Source organism: Crotalus tigris, unplaced genomic scaffold, assembly GCF_016545835.1.
Source record: "Crotalus tigris isolate CLP2741 ecotype Arizona unplaced genomic scaffold, ASM1654583v1 scf7180000019068.10715455, whole genome shotgun sequence".
Classification (NCBI taxonomy): domain Eukaryota; kingdom Metazoa; phylum Chordata; class Lepidosauria; order Squamata; family Viperidae; genus Crotalus; species Crotalus tigris.
Genome location: NW_024097358.1, coordinates 363704 through 380302, shown reverse-complemented (window position 1 = coordinate 380302; position 16599 = coordinate 363704). Strand labels below are relative to the sequence as shown.

At 41.9% G+C, this 16599-nt stretch overlaps 1 protein-coding gene across 2 annotated transcripts in view; it reads right to left on the bottom strand.

Moving 5' to 3' along the window:
- The window catches only part of SLCO3A1 (solute carrier organic anion transporter family member 3A1), a 76443-nt gene that overhangs the window by 34350 nt on the left and 25494 nt on the right, over positions 1–16599 (bottom strand). For both annotated transcript variants that reach the window (XM_039358906.1, XM_039358905.1), the window contains exon 2: positions 11219–11684. In XM_039358906.1, the coding sequence (XP_039214840.1) occupies positions 11219–11684 (466 nt within the window). The remainder of the gene's footprint in view (positions 1–11218; positions 11685–16599) is intronic.

The window sequence follows — 16599 nt, the reverse complement described above, 5'->3', positions numbered from 1 at the left end:
CTCTCTCTCTCTCCCTCTCTCTCTCTCTCTCTCTCTCTCTCTCTCTCTCTCTCTCTCTCTCTCTCTCTCTCTCTCTCTCTCTCGTCATCTTGACTCAATTGTTTCAGAGGAAACTGGACATCTTTGATTGTCGCTAAGCGTGCCCATAACGAGGCTCAGTCTCCAATCTGGCACCAGTGCATTTGAGTTCCAGGAACACATATGGCTCCTAAAAAATTCTTGGGCACAATCCTGGAACTCCATCCAAAGTGGCTGCCAAAAAATGTAATTTTTAATATGACAGAAGGGGTAAATTATGAAATGCAAGGGGAGGAACCAGATGAACTGCAATCCATACGTTGGTTTGTGGGATTCATATCTCTTCTCTCTTCCAAGAGTTCTAAACTCTTGTATAGAACTTTATGCCCCAGTTTTATCTCCCGGACAATGACTCTACAACAATAAGCAACTGGCCCAACATACCTGTGCATTTTCATGGATGTGGGTTGCTCTTGAACCTGGGTCTTCCTGGATGTGATCCATGAGCCACCATGAATGACCAACCATCTATCTTCTACCTTTTTAATGTTCCTTTTGGCTTTCCCTACCCTGGTGGTCATCTCTACATGTCCACACCAAACAGTGCAGCATTTAAGAACAAATAAGTGAAACATTAGAAACAGGAGTATGCAAGGTTTGGCTACTTGTGATGCAAGTAGAGGCAGAGCTATAAGCATAACATCACAGCTACCATCTTGACTTTTTCTTGCAGATAAGCCTAGTCTCAATCATCCCTATCCATCCCATTTCGTACTTCCTGCCCGGCATTTGCATTCATTTGTTTGAATTTGTTGATTTGTTCAGCCAATGGAATAAAAGCAGCTTGGAAAATAAAAAAAAGATTCCCAGCAGATCAACCAGGATACTGATAACAGAATATTCGGATACCACGCATACATCCTGGAACGTTCCTTTTTCTCCTAGAAAGGTTTTCTGGGAGTTCAACCAAGCTAACTATATTTAATTAAGTCAGTTTAAGATTAAAAAAAAGGTAAAGGTTTCCCTGTCCATTGTGTCCGACTCCAGGGCACGGTGCTCATCTCTGTTTCTTGGCCAAGGGAGCAAGCATTGTACGAAGATATTTTCCGTGGTCCTGTGGCTATACACCAAAGGTGCATGGAACACTATTACCTTCCCACCGAAGTGGTACCTATTAATCTACTTGCATTGCACGCTTTCAAACTCATAGGTGGGAAGGAGCTGGGGCAAGGAACAGGAGCTCGCCCCATCATCTGGAGCTCGGGTCTCAAACCTGGCCTGTCAGCTCTCCAGTAGACAAGCTCAGCATCTTTAACCACTGAGCCATTGCGCCCCTTAATTGGCACCAAGTCAATGCACCATATTTGCAAGGATGCTGCCTCCCTCTCTCCCTGCCCCCTCAAGAGTTGGGGGAAAGAGTAAAAGGTATCAAGGCACAAATGGCCCCCTCCCACTGACCATCAGGGAGGACAATGTATTCTACTGTCTAACTGGAAGAAAGATGTAGGATGTTGGTACAGACTGTCAGGAAGCAAGGCCTGTCACAAAATGTCACAGCATGGAATAGTTTTGTTAAGAATTCCAATCTACCACACACATTCTCTTCGCAATGGTGGCGAATATCAGTAGCCAGGGTATAGGATGAGGGTGAAGGTTTAAAGTTTAAACTCCACTGAAGATGTTCTCTAGCCTGGTAATGAAATGTTCGGAAACCAATCCACATGCGCGGGGAAACTTCAACCTCGCACATTCTTTTCTAGATATTTCATTCCCATTTCTAATTTTTTTCCCCTTCCTTTCTCCCAACTCCTCCAATAACCCTGCCAGCATTCCCTGGTCACTTAGCAACTTCTGCGGGACTCTTGGCCTCCACCTTGATGGTGTCCTCAGGATGCTCAGATTAAGAAAAGGCTAATGAAGAGATGAAAAATGGCTCAGACCTGACCCACACAGCTTTTGGAGAACTCACATGAGGAATTTGAAAGGATACAAAATTTGGGGCAAGAATGCAGATACTTTGCAAGATTTGGATAACTGCTGTGATCACGTCAGGTCTTGGGGCAAAGATTGCCAAGTAATCTTTAGCAATCCCTCAAAATTTCAGCCATTATCTTTATTTTAATGTTTGGATACTTGCCACTCAGCATTAAAGCCGGGTTCACAGAATTCTGCATTGATCTAGCATTACTATTTCCAGGTGAGGCTATCTAGATGGAGACCATGCCAAAGGAACTGAAAAGAACAGAAAGGCAGACTTGCTCCAGTCCCACTTTATCTGCGGAATGCCCTGCCCGTCGGCTGCATCGCCAAGCCTCCCCTCACTCCATCGCCCCCATATCACCCCCTTTTCATTCCTTTGCCCCCATGTTGCCCCTTTTCGTTCCATCGCCCCCCTAAAAAATGAAATCGCCCCCTGGGGGGTGATATTGCCCAGGTTAAGAACCACTGGTCTAGAAGACCTTTGAGGTCCTTTTAGCCCTGTGATTCTATGTCCTGTGCCTTCAGCCAAGGATGTCCTCCAAGTCAAGGAAGGGAGACTGCATTGCTGGTTAACTGCAGTGTTGGAAGATGCATTGCAAAAAGATTAGCGGGAGGGAGAATCCAGAGAAAATGAGTGGACAATGTCTGAACAAAATCAAAACCAAACACACACCTCATTAAATGAATTAAACATCATCTGTTCTTCCTCTATTTCCCCTTCTGTCATCCTGGGCAGAGAAAAAAAAAAAAGAACCTAAGCTGGCCACAACTTTTGCAAAGCTCTAAGAGCTGCATCAGCTTTTGGGAAGAGGCCAACTTCTTGTGTGTGTGTTTTTTTTTTTTTTTTAATTTAATGCCAGTCAAATCTTTTGGAGCAAAGAGTGAATCGAAAAGACATCCCCACTTCTGCAAGCCTCATCTTTCACTCTTGCCTGCGTGTTGTTCAATTACACAAGACCTGCCTGATGAATGAGGGGGGAAAAAATCAATAGCCCACAATGCCTTTTGCTCATCCAGTAACCGCATGGAGATTGTAATGCCAAACTGGAGTCTTGGTATTGATTAAAAGGAAGAAAGTCTTGTATGAAAATAACAGGTGTAATGCTAAGCTGAGGAGTGCATTGATTTTAAAATAAAATCACCTGCTTTACTCTAGCCAGACCTTATAAGGAGGTTAGATCCCTAAAGGGTTTTTTTTTTTTTTAAAGAATAGAACAGAACAGAATATTCTTTATTGGCCAAGTGTGATTGGACACACAAGGAATTTTCTCTGGCGCAGAACCTCTCAGAGTACATACAAACAACAAAGTGATATAATCCTAAAATACCAATAGGAAATAAGACATAAGATAGTACTGTGGGAATTAGGTGTTCAGCAGAGTGATGGCATGGATGGAAAACTGCCCCTGTGTCTAATTGTTTGGGCATGCAGATTCATCTAGGAATCAACAAAAAGAGAAAGGAAGGAAGGAAGGAAGGAAGGAAGGAAAAGAAAGAAAGAAAGAAAGAAAGAAAGAAAGAAAGAAAGAAAGAAAGAAAGAAAGAAAGAAAGAAAGAAAATGATTGATATGATATGATATGATATCCCATTAGAATAGAATAGAGTTGGAAGGGACCTTGGAGGTCTTTTAGTCCAGCCCCTTGCTCAAGCAGGAAAACCTACACCTATAACCTATATGATATGATATGATACCAGTATGATAGGATAAAACAACTCAAGCAAATTTATGCAAATAAGTACAAAAAACCCAATTTGCAGATAAGATATATCCATAGCCCATTGCTAGAAGCCAAATGTTGACTAATTCCCAGAACGCCAATACATTCTGAGAAATGTATACAGAAGTGTGTACTCTTTTGGTGGCCAGGGGCCACAACTTTTATAGGGGCAAGGAAACAACGGATGGAGCAATGATGTATCATGGGCAGAATCACAAAGCTGACATGCGGATAAGGGGCTGGGCCTTTTCTTTGTTTTAAAAGGACAGTATGGTAGGTCTGTTTTACAAAGACAGGGCCCGACCATATTCCTGACAGATTATGTATTACTCAAATTTAACCCTACTCGCCCATCCATGGAAACCATGATTACTGACCACAGACATAACCTATAAAGCTCTTTCAAGTTTTCCATTTGTTGTCTCTGATACTCAGATGGATTAAATTACAAGGGCTGCATATAATTAGCTGGCCACTAATAAGATCCAAGTGCAGGATAATTGCAACATCGACTAATTACAGATAACATTTGCTTAGCTCAAACCAGGCTTGTTTGCATTTCATTTCCTAAGTTAAATAACTTAAAAAAATACTAATCACATTTGTCCATGCTGGATTTATCACGGCCTTGGGAAAGTTATTACATCAAAATCATTAGGAGCCATCAGGGAAGAAATCAGGATGGAGATGAAACCTAACAATGAACGAAACTCAGCTCTCAAATACCCTCAGAAATATGACCTGAGAAAGATTGAGAGTGACCTCTGAAAGCAAGATCAAAATAGAAGAACTGAAGTGTAGTCCCTATTCCAGTGTTTCTCAACCTGTGGGTCGGGACCCCATTTGGGGTCGAACGACCATTTCACGGGGGTCGCCAAACAAGGCTGTCCGCCATTTTTTCCCCTTTTTCTTTGGTCACGCCCCTGGCACCCGGTGATGTATATGTGGTTGGGGGTCACCACAACATGGGGAACTGTATTATGGGGTCGCGGCATTAGAAAGGTTGAGAACCACTACCCTATTCAATTAGACCAGGGGTCCTCAAACTTGGCCACTTTAAGACTTGTGGACTTCAATACCCAGAATTCCCCAGCCAGCATAGAGTAGAGTAGAGTAGAGTAGAGTAGAGTAGAGTAGAATAGAATAGAATAGAATAGAATAGAATAGAATAGAATAGAATAGAATAGAATAGAATAGAGCTGGAAGGGACCTTGGAGGTCTTCTAGTCCAGCCCCCTGCTCAGGCAGGAGAAACTATACCATCTCAGACAGGTGAATGCCTTTACTCTGTAGCCCAAACTGTTTTGTAATCCAAGTTTCCTCCTCTATTTCTGTTGAAGATCCTTCTCATCTATCTTTGGCTATGTTACAGGAGGGAATAATATTCCCTGAAAATGTCGTGCTTATCAGCCAGGTATCTGTACTCTATCTTTGGAAAACCATAGCCTCAGATCATGGGCTCCATCCCTAACCACCTGTTTAGAGACAGAAAACATGGGAGTCTAAATAAGAAGAAACCGCTTGCAAACCTAAGCACCAGGAGTTAAGAAGCCTCTGGAAGCTGGCCAAACTGTTACAAGGGGGCTGTGGACTTTAAACATACAATCTTACCAGGCCCACGAATCTCCCAGGTGGATGGGGAGGAAGGCAGAGGAGAAAGAGAGGAAGAAAATACATAATCAGCTCATTGTTCTGGAACAAAGGACAATGCGCGGGTTGCTTGCTACAACAGCAAGCTCTTTAAGACCAAGGCACAACCTTTTGAGAAAGGCGCCTTCAGCCTGGCCCATAAAAATATACGTTAGCCAGGCTTCTCAGAAGAACTTGCATCCAAAATGTTCCAAGGGAAATAACTTTTCCTTGAATACAACACCACACACACACACACACACACACACACACACAAAGGGAGCAGGCTAAGGCTAAACCGTTTCTTGATTACGCTTCCTGAAAAGTAGATAAGAGTCACTTCCCAGTTTTAGTCCCTGCAGTTCTTCTGCAAATCTGCCTGCAAAATCACTTTGTCAGGTAACATCATTGTAAGTTGGATGACTTCAGTTCTCACCCCGTTGAATTCTATGAGAATACAGAATAACAGAGTAGGAAGGGATCGTGGAGGACTTCTCGTTCAGGGGTCCCCAACCTTGACAACTTTAAGTCTTGTGGACTTCAATTCCCAGAATTTATTTCCCAGGTCATGGCTCTCCCTAGACAACACTCCCAAAAGTTACCAGCAGAAACCATAACAACATCACACATGCCATGATACCCTCAATTCAATGTGATAAATTATATAATTAGATGGTTTGCATCATCTGAGCAATGACATTGTGATAGGTGTGACAACATCTGTCCCCTTTGCCCCACTCCCCGGATATCCAGGAGCACGCTCAAAACATGGTCCACCTCCGTCCATTGCTCAAGCGACATTAACAAGACCTGTGGCTACATAATACGTCTTTGAGAGATTGGTCCAAATGTAGTACAGGTAGCCCTCAACTTACAACAGTTTGTTTAGTGACTGTTCGAACTGAAAAAAGTGACTTATGACTATTTTTCATACTTATGACCTTTGCACATCCTCATGGTCACGTGATCAAAATTCAGATGCTTGGCAATTGACTCATATTTATGACGGTTGTAGTGTCCCAGGGTCCTGTGATCTCCTTTTGTGACCTTCTGACAAGCAAACTCAATAGGGAAGCTGGATTCATTTAACAACCATGTTACTAACAAGGCCCGTTGTCTGCTTAATCACCGTGACAAGAAAGGTCATAAAATGGGATAAAACTCATTTAACAATTATCTTCCTGGGCTCCAAGATCACCTCAGATGAGGACGGCAGCCAAGAAATTAAAAGACGCTTGCTCCTGGGGAGGAAACCTATGGCAAATCTAGGCAGCATACTAAAAAAGCAGAGACATCACCCTGCCAACAAAAGTGCATATAATCAAGGCCATGGTTCCCCCAGTTGCAATGTATGGCTGTGAAAGTTGGACCATAAGAAAGGCTGAGCACTAAAGAATGGAGGCCTTTGAACTATGGTGCTGGAGAAGACTCCTGCGAGTCCCCTGGACTGCAAGGCGATCAAACCGGTCAGTCCTAGAGGAGATCAACCCTAACTGCTCTTTAGAAGGCCAGATCCTGAAATTGAAACTCGAGTACTTTGGCCACCTGATGAGAAGGAAGGACTCACTGGAGAAGAGCCTGATGCTGGGAAAGATAGAGATCAAGAGAAGAAGGGGACGACAGAGAAGGAGGTGGCTGAATGGAGTCACTGAAGCAGTAGGCATGAGCTTAAATGGACTCCAGAAGATAGTAGAGGACAGGAAGGCCTGGAGGAACGCTGTCTATGGGGTCGTGATGGGACGGACATGACTTCGCAACTAACAACAACAACAATCATCTCACTTAGCAACAGAAATTCCTGGCTCAGTTTTGGTCGTTAAGTCAAGGACTGCCTGGAATGTCCCCATAGGGAGAATATGACCTGCTCTGGTACAAATCACCCCAGCAAAATATACAAGTTAAGCCCTATTCAGGTTGCAGAAGTTTCCAACAGCGATCTTTAGTTTAAGGGGACTTTCTCTGATTGGTGCATCAAGCAAAAAAAAAAAAAAAAGCTCAATGTTCTTGCAAAACAGGAAGCTGATCCCTGGTTTGTATAAATGGTTTGATCCTCTGCTTGCTGCCCACCTTGCTTACTCAGTTCACTCTGCAGAAAAGCTCTCAGCTAAAGGAAGTAGAGTAACTGCAGCAACAGACCGCAGGCTCAGAGTCGCGATGATGCAGTGCGCTTCTCTTTTTAATTTGATAAAAAGCATCCCTAACCATTCCCTGTTCAACATGGAAAGGAGGTTTCCAATTAATTGATTAGCTGTCGCTTCATTTTCCGACTTAAACCAGAGCTAGAAGAAGGTGGTAGTCTATCCCAGTGTGATGGAAAGAGCACCTGAAAGAGTAAAGGGGCAGGATTTGGCCAAGACAGCTTTCCCAGAAAGAGACCTGAATGAACAGATTTTGCAGTTCTGAGCTGGATGGGGAAGGATCTGGGTAGCCATACTCTAGAGCAGGGGTAGACAACCTTGGCTCTTTTATGAGTCATGGACTTCAGCTCCCAGAATTCCTGAGCCAGCTTTGCTGGCTCAGGAATTCTGGGAGTTGAAGTCCACGAGTCATAAAAGAGCCAAGGTTGACTACCCCTGCTCTAGACCCTCTCAGGATATATTTTATCTAGTAGCTCTGAAAATTATAGCTTTAGTTTGGCAAGATTCTGTCTGCTAGATGCAAGCAAATAAAATAATTCAACTGGAATTTATTGCCTCATCCCTGGGATTGGACCCGACACCAGCCAGCAATTAGAAATTGACATTAGAAATTTACATCCAAAGTAAGATTTTTCCACCTGTTTTCTGAAAGGTTCAAATACTCAATGCCTCTTACTTCTTTCTCTGTTTAACTGTATGAAAATGTGAGCACTGAGAATAAGACTTCCTGTTGTTCAACGTGCTGTTCAAAATGCCTGCCTTCTCCAAGGGCAAGTTCAGGTATTCTCCTAAACCAGGCTTTGTTTAATCTTGGTTTATGGAAGGCACCATCCAGTTAACCAAGATAAAACCAGTCAAAGCACCTGATGGTTTTGCATGATTTGGAAGTCAAATCATGTTTCTTAGCAGATGTGGGAAATGATGTAAAAATCTCCAATAGGTTGAGTTTGACTGCGGCTGATCTCGTGAACAAATCCACATAATTTACTTGGCAGAAATATGGAAGTTACACACACACACATACACACACACACACACACACACAGAGAGAGAGAGAGAGAGAGAGAGAGAGAGAGAGAGAGAGAGAGAGAGAGAGAGAGAGGGATCTATCTTTGGCATCTAGTCTACAAGCTCAATATTTCATATCTGCTATCACAGTGCTGTCAATGAGGTACAACATCAAATGTTTTATATGAAAAGAACGAACAGTCTATAAAAAGCTTTTGATCCAGTTAAATCAGCAAGGCATAGCTTGGGACAGTAATCAACAAGTTTTGCAATTATCAAACAATTAAAATAGATCTTTGCTTCAGTCCAAATAAGAGGGAGCTTTTTCAAAACATCTCAGACACACACAATTCACATGAATATAAAAGAGGGTGGAGGAGAAGCACAGACAGATTCTGTTACTATAACCAATCATTACAGTCATTTTTAGCCTTCCATGGGGTGTCTTTCTTGGTCTGGCCTGCCTCTTAGGGTTGATAGATGGAAAATGCTCCAGAGGTTATGCTCCACAGATTCTTTCATTATATTCCTAGTTAAAAACTGGAGCCTGGGAGCATTTATCTGGAAATAAAGATGACGCTGAAAGCAGGCAGTTTGCTTTGCTGCCTGTGGGGAGAATGTTGCCTGCTCTCTAGCTTAAAGCCTTCATAAACAATTCCTTGTGTGTCCAATTATACTTGGCCAATAAAGAATTCTATTCTATTCTATTCTATTCTATTCTATTCTATTCTATTCTATTCTATTCTATTCTATTCTATTCTGTTCTGTTCTGTTCTCACTCCCAATCCATTCCCATTCCCTTCCATTCCATTCCCACTCCCATTCTATTTCCATTCCCTTCCATTCCCACTCCTATTCTATTCCCATTGCCTTGCCTTGCCTTCCATTCTATTCCTACTCCCATTCTATTCCCATTCCCATCGGTCTTTGGGCTGACCACGATCTTCACCCCAAGATCGGTGCAAAGACTTCTTTTCAATTCCCCAAGAACAAAGCAATTTCTGAGGTTAAGATGGGCCAGTGACATTAGAAAACTGAGAATATTCTGGAACATTAGAGCAATGAAAAGGAAAAAAAAGCAGCTCCGTTCTTTTTAGACAACTGTAATCAATCACTTCTACCTCCGGTCTCAAACGATCCATACGACTAAAGTTTAAAAGGCTGCAGAAATGTAGCTCGCAGAAGACATTGGGAAAATGTCTGCCTAATGAATCACATTGCAGTTGTCAACCCGAGAGGATTATTAACAGAAAATTAGTTCTGTTAAATGCCAGCAGCCTTGAACAAACAGAATGGTTATCTTTACGGGGCCATTTCAATTACAAGCACAAAGAACAATTGCATTTTTGAAATTTTTCATTCCCTACTCAGGCAGCTTCCATATCCTGCCAGAGATATCTTACCAAACATTCCGAGTCTAAAGATGTCTGTTGCAAACTTTAAAATTCTCCTGGTCTAAATCATCTCCTTTTCTGTGTGAGTCACAAAATATCCATTCTGCTGCCCGGCAATAGGCATTCTTTCCCTGAGACCAAATTAAGAGAGGCCTTCTTAAGCAGCAGAAAGGAAATAGCTGATTGTAGTATGTTCAGAGACAGTGGAATCTGGAGGCTGCCCCCCCCCCCCGAATCCTGCCAGGATCAACTTCTAGAGCGGATCTCCAGTAATGTAGGATCACCAAGCCAAATACCATCCTGCAGCTAAGTTTCACACTTCTGTGGTAACTTAATAAATCTGAGTTTGTATTCACTATGGAAAGCCTCAGATTAAGTAAGCTGGCAACTGAAGATGGCTACAGCCAAATTCGTTTGAAGGTTGAATTTGGCTTAAGCATCTCCGGACCAATGAAAAATCATGCATAGGGAAGGATACTTTGCATTTGCATTGCAGTTTATTGATATATTTTCATTTGCAAACACCCAGTGATCTGGGAACTCCTCATACCAGTGATGTAATCCAGATAGTGTCACGATTTATTTTTTTATTTTTCATAACACAATGGATGGGCTTCTAAGATCTCACAAGCAGGATGCAAGGACAACAGTGTTCTCCTATTGTTGTTTTCCAACTAAGATAGACCTGTAAATGTCCACCGCACAGAAAGATGGTGGATGAAGGCAGAGCTTCAAAGACAGTATTTATGAGCTAAAGACTGGAAATATCAATCAACAGCTCCTTTAGGAGAAAAAAAAGGGGGCAGGAGGAATAATGCGAGAATTTAAAATCAGTTGCCTCAGGAGCAAATTCCAAAAAGTTGATTCATTTATACAGGAACTAGTTTGATTTCTAGTGAACCATGTGAACTGGGGAGAGGAGAAAGGAAAAAAGTTGTCCTTGTTTTCTAGTTGTATTAAGTGTGCAATGGCCAGAACATTATTCCAATTTGCAAATGCATCATAGTACCAATTTAATGTTCTATAAATGGGAGGATTTGTATTGTACATTAAGGGAGCTGGGAAAAGCAGAATCAGATTGTCCAAATCCTCTTTTCAAAATTACCCAGGAAAATATCAGACAAAATTCTGATTTAGGAAGAAGTCAACAAAATGGGAAAATGAATCACCCTCAACATTTCCGTGCTTTCTTTCTTTTCTTTTTTCTTTCTTTCTTTCTTTTTCATTCATTCATTCACTCATTCATTCATGTTTGGCTGCCCATCTCAGCAACTGTGTGGTGAACAATCATAAAATGAATTAAAAACCTTTGCAAGGAAGGGTCACAACTTACCAATGTACAGGGAAGAATCCTTCCGCCTCACATGGTCATCAATGTAGGAGACCCCCAAAGGTTGCACTGGAGTTGCCCCAATTCCCAGAAGGACTTGCGCTCCAATGAGAAGCAAATACATCATGTTCGTGGCAGTCCTGCTCCTGCAGATCCGATCAGGATCTGGTCCCTCGTCGCTCGTGGATCCATTGGCTACGCAGACATCCCTCCCTTCGGCCCGCCACCGAATCTCTCCGGATTCATACTCATACTGATGAGTGAGGAATTCTGGCAGAGCTGAAAGAAGGGCTCCCAAAGCCATAATAATCCCTCCACATCCTATCAAACGTGGCCGGTGTCCCCGGGCACCAAAGTAGCTCACAAAAAGGATGAGAACCAAGTTGCCAATCTCAAAGCTGCTGGCGATCACGCCAACGTCGGCGCTCTGGAGGTTGAACCGCCGTTCTAAGGTGGTCAAGATGCTCACCTGCAAGGAAAGAGAGCAAGAAATGAGAGAGGGTTCACTTCGAAGCGTGGCAGCCTTGCAATGGAGAATCTTTCCCTGATAACATCTGGATGGATTTCATAGGGATGCCAATAGCTCCTTTTGGAAAGAGTTAATGTCAACGCTGCAACAAACTGAACTGAAGCCATTTTCACTCTGTCTTCATTGCCACATAGTTAGATTAGAAGAAGAAAAGGGAGTATAGTTTTCAGTTAACCAAAACAATTCAAGTGTATGGGAACCAAGGTCATTGCTGATAACATTTTGGGCGGGCTGGAGAGCTGGAAGGAGTGCTTGCATTTACTAACAATTGGTGAATGTCATTTATGACATCTAATTGGGGTGGGAATTACAACTTGCAACTTTGTAACTGAGGGGAGGGGAATTTAGTTTTGGGTTCACCTTTGTATGTGCCGTTATTTTGTAGCCAAATAAAAATGTTCTTTGAGGAAGAATTTCTTGCCTCAAAGTTCTTTTAATTGGTCTCATCTACCGGAACCATGACAGCTTACACACAAGGTCTAGTTTGGTGAAAAGGAGGACCAGGGGTGACATGACAGCAGTGGGTTGCCACAAAGAGGAAGCGTTTGATCTATTCCCCAAAGCACCAGAAAGCAGGACAAGAAGCAATGGATGGAAACTAATCAAGGAGAGAACCAACCTAGAAATAAGACAAAATTTACTGACAGCGAGAATAATTAATCATTAGAACAACTTGCCACTAGAAGTTGCGCTCCATCACTGGAGGTTTTTTAAGAGATTTGTCCAGAATGGTATAGAGTCTCCTGCTTGTATGGAGGATTGGCCTAGAAGACTTCTAAAGTCCTTTCAATTCTGCTATTCTGCTAAAGGCAAATTTCACCCAACACAATTCACCCAATTTTACCCCACTGGTTCATTTTCTAGCTTTCTACAATACACCAAATTATAACCAAATCAAACAGATTGGGTCATGCAAAATGCAAAGCAAAGAAAAGAAGGAAATTAAACTTAGCATGCTGTGCGAATACAGCCACTCACTTTGTAACTGAATTGGTAGAAGTGTGTTTTGAGAATACAGCACAAAGAGAGAGAGGGAGTAAAAGAGATTAACTTTTTGGTCTTCCTTAAAATTCTAAAGCAAACCTAACTTTCTTCTTTCTTTTTCATGTCAAAAATTCAAAATATACACTGAAGACTTTGCTGTCTCTGGAGAAAATCAGAAATAGCCAACACTGGAGGCAATTGCAAAGTTTACTAATATGCACCCTTCAAAGCAGAAGATGCCCTGAAGCCAACTTCTAGGAGACTCTGACAGCATTTGCCATCCCACAACAACTTCTCCCTAGGTATCTGAAGATGCAGAGAGGGATTGAAAGTTCATTGGGTGGAGAAAAAATGTGCATTTGGGGGGAAAATACCAAGATGGTTTACCTTTCTGGTGCAGGAGGACAATTCTCAGGACAGCAGTGAATAAATTAGGGCAGTGATGGCGAACTTTTTAGAGACCGAGTGCCCAAACTGCAACCCAAAACCCACTTATGCATCGTCGGGTGCCGGGTGGGTGTGGCCCATTGGGTGGGTGTGGCCCATTGGGTGGGCGTGGCTGCGGTGGTAATGGCAGACTGGGTGGAACTAAAAAGTTCAATCAATCAATTCCAACTTTGCAAGATCTTTTTTTCCCCGTGAGAAGTTGAAATTGACTGATTGATTGAACCTTTTTTTTATTTTGCACACGGCGGCGGAGGCTAAAGCGAAAAGGTTTTATAAAACCCAGCTGAAGGCCTAGGACTGGGGCAATGGTGCCCGTGCCCACAGAGAGGGCTCTGAGTGCCGCCTCTGGCACCCGTGCCATAGGTTTGCCACCACTAAACTAGGGAAAACACACAAGGTATTCTCTTCAACTGCTGTCTCTCTGCAGGTGCCTAAATTTTATCTGAACTCTTTGAGCTCAGTGAGGAACTCAAAATGAGGAACCACAGCACAATACATTTTTTAAATGAGGCATACTAAATACAAAACTATAGTGATACCAATAGAAGAGAATATACTGCATGTGGTTTGGGGTTGAACTGTGGGGTTTTTGATGCCCTCTGAGCTTGGTTGTCTGCTTGCAGATGTTTTATTACTGACTAGGTAACATCATCAGTGTTGGTGAGTATGGCGTTTGCTCCCTGTTTGTATGCAATAGCTTGCCCTGCCACTCTTGGTAGGAGTATGATTGTCTCCTTAGTAGTTCTTTCATTGAAGCGTGGTTTTCTTATTGTCTGCTTGATTAATAGTTCCTTGATTGGGTTGTGGTTTTCTGACTGTTTGTCTGATGTTAATTCCTGCTTATCTGGGTGCTGATTGCGGGAATGAATATATATTGTGAACTTTTTCTTTCCTTCTCAGCTTTTGATTGCCTCTTTTGAATGGTGTGTAAATGTGGTTTATCACTATGTGTCTGTTGATGGCTGATTTCTCTGAATGCTAAGTTTCCAGCAGTTTTCTACTGCCTAGAATGCTCGCACTTTCCCAGTTGAAACTATGGCTAAGTCTGTCTATGTGCTGTGAAATTAAGTAGTTTTCTGATTGCTAATTAGTGTTCATGGATGCGCTCTGCTAGTCTTCTGCCTGCCTGTCCTACATAGTGACCGTTACAGTCTTTACGCTCTATGTTGTAGATGACACTTGCTTTTTCTTCTTGGGCTACTGGGTCTTTTGGTTTACTTAAGAAATTTTTAAGGGCTTTAGTTGGTTTGTGTGTTACAGGGGTGCTGTGTGATTGTTTCTGAGATATTGCTGATGTGTAGCAGTCTTATCCTTTTTATAGCTTATGTTGATTGTGCTGTAGTGGACTGAGTGAACAAGTGTTTTTTATCAAGTTGTGTGGGCATCCATTTTGTTCGGAGATGGTGCATAGGCAGTTCGTTTCATTTTTCTTGTTTGCTGCAGTGCATTTGTGCTTGTCTGAATAATGTTCTTACACAACTCCTCTTGTGGGAGGTTGGCTTGTTACTTTAGTAATGGAGCACATGGTTAGTGTGGGTTGTTTTTCAATAGATTGCTGCATGAAACTTTGTTTTTGGATATGATAACTGAGGCAGATTATTGTACGGACAAAGATGGAAAGATTTGGCAATACTTACAATGGAGGAATGGTTAGTGAAGATGAGAGAATTTGCTGAAATGGCTAAATTGACTTGTTTGATTAGAGAAAAGAGACTATCTGCATTTATTGGTCATTGGAACCACCACCCCCTACAGCTTTTGCATAAAAAAGAAAAAAATGATTTATAATTTGGATGGTAAGATAGGACAGACTATAGAACAAAAAGAGTTGTGGTGTAACTTTAGACAGAGAGGTTAAAGTATAATTATATTTATAACTGCTGTAAAGAAGATCAGAAGCTACTTCTTTATATCTCCCCCCCCCTTTTTTTTCTACTTTTCCATTTTTTTTCCTGTTGAACTTTTAACTTTTTCTTTTATTTCTTTTTTTTTCTCTTTATTTTTTATTCCTCTTTCAGTTTGCATTATTCTTATTAGTGTTAAAAAGAACTGAAGAAGCTTCCTGGATGAGATGCGAAACTTATTCAAGAGGGAAAAAAAACCAAAGGATCTCCAGTTGCCTTTTGGAAAAAAAACACCTTTGGAATAACCAGGACCTGGATGGCTGAGAATGTCCATAGACCACCAGACTTTTGTAATCTCGAGTTGCCTATAACTTGGTTTCCCATTTGAAACCAAGGTGCTTGCTGGAATCCTTGCGTTGCAACTTAAACCTTTGTTCTAATAAATATTACTAATACGGCCTCTGAGAAATGTGATCTTTAGCTTCACGCAATTGCTAGGAGAGAAAGCTGTTCATGCCCAGCACGTGGCAGATGGAAAGCTAGCAAGATGTCTGCTGATTAGAAAACAGCCATGACAATGGAGACCAGGATACAAAGGAGGGGTTCTCGACAATGAGGGCAGACATCGGATAAAGCATTCTAAGTCTTTAAAGAGGGTAAACAAGCCATCTGAAAAAGAAGGCTTTGTGCAAACATCAAGGGCTGCTGTTACAGTGTGTTTTGTACACAGCAAAGGAACTGTGGTCAAAAGAAGGGGTTAAACCTGGCCTTGTAAACTCACAAATGGTTCACCGCTTTTCAGAACATTGTGAATTTGCTAGCAAGTTTTCCTGATGCTCTTCGTGGAGGGAGCTCTAATGCAGCAGGTTATCTGGCTTATGTTTTGTGAAACTGCTTTTTTTAAAAAAAAAAAATCATTTAAAAGTACAAAGCATGAAATATAAACATCTGACGTTTAACTCCAGTGCAATCCCCACCCCTCAGATCAAGATTAGGGGTGAAGCCAATAATGCTGTTCCAAAAAGCAATGGGACTTTCTTGGCTTCTTCCATGAAAATGTTTGAAAATGTTTTTTTTTTTTCCTCCTCGAAAACATTGAAAACATTTCCCTTCTCATCCAAGAAGCTTCTTCAGTTCAATTAACCAATGGAACCACCTGCCTCCAGAAGCGGTGAATGCTCCAACACTGCAAGTTTTTAAGAAGAGACTGGACAGGCATTTGTCTGAAATGGTGTGATAAATGTGACATAAGTGTGATGGAAGGGAACTGAATGGACTCAGGTACAGTGGCAACACCTTTGCGAGACCTGAAACACCAGATTAGAGACAGATTGTCATCTATCTATATGGGTTTCTAGAAGCCAAAAAAACAGCTTGATGGCACATCAAGCAATCAAATGAGGGCGAGCAGAAGAAAGATGTGGAGTCCGCAGTAGGTCCTGCTTGTTGAAAAGCAATGAAAAAAGAAGCAAGTGATCAAAGCCAGAAGCTTTTGATTTTATTTCTGGCCTCCATATAATGTGCAAGATAAATCTCCCAACACCTTAAAAGGTCCATTTGTAAAGCTAATAACTGCTATA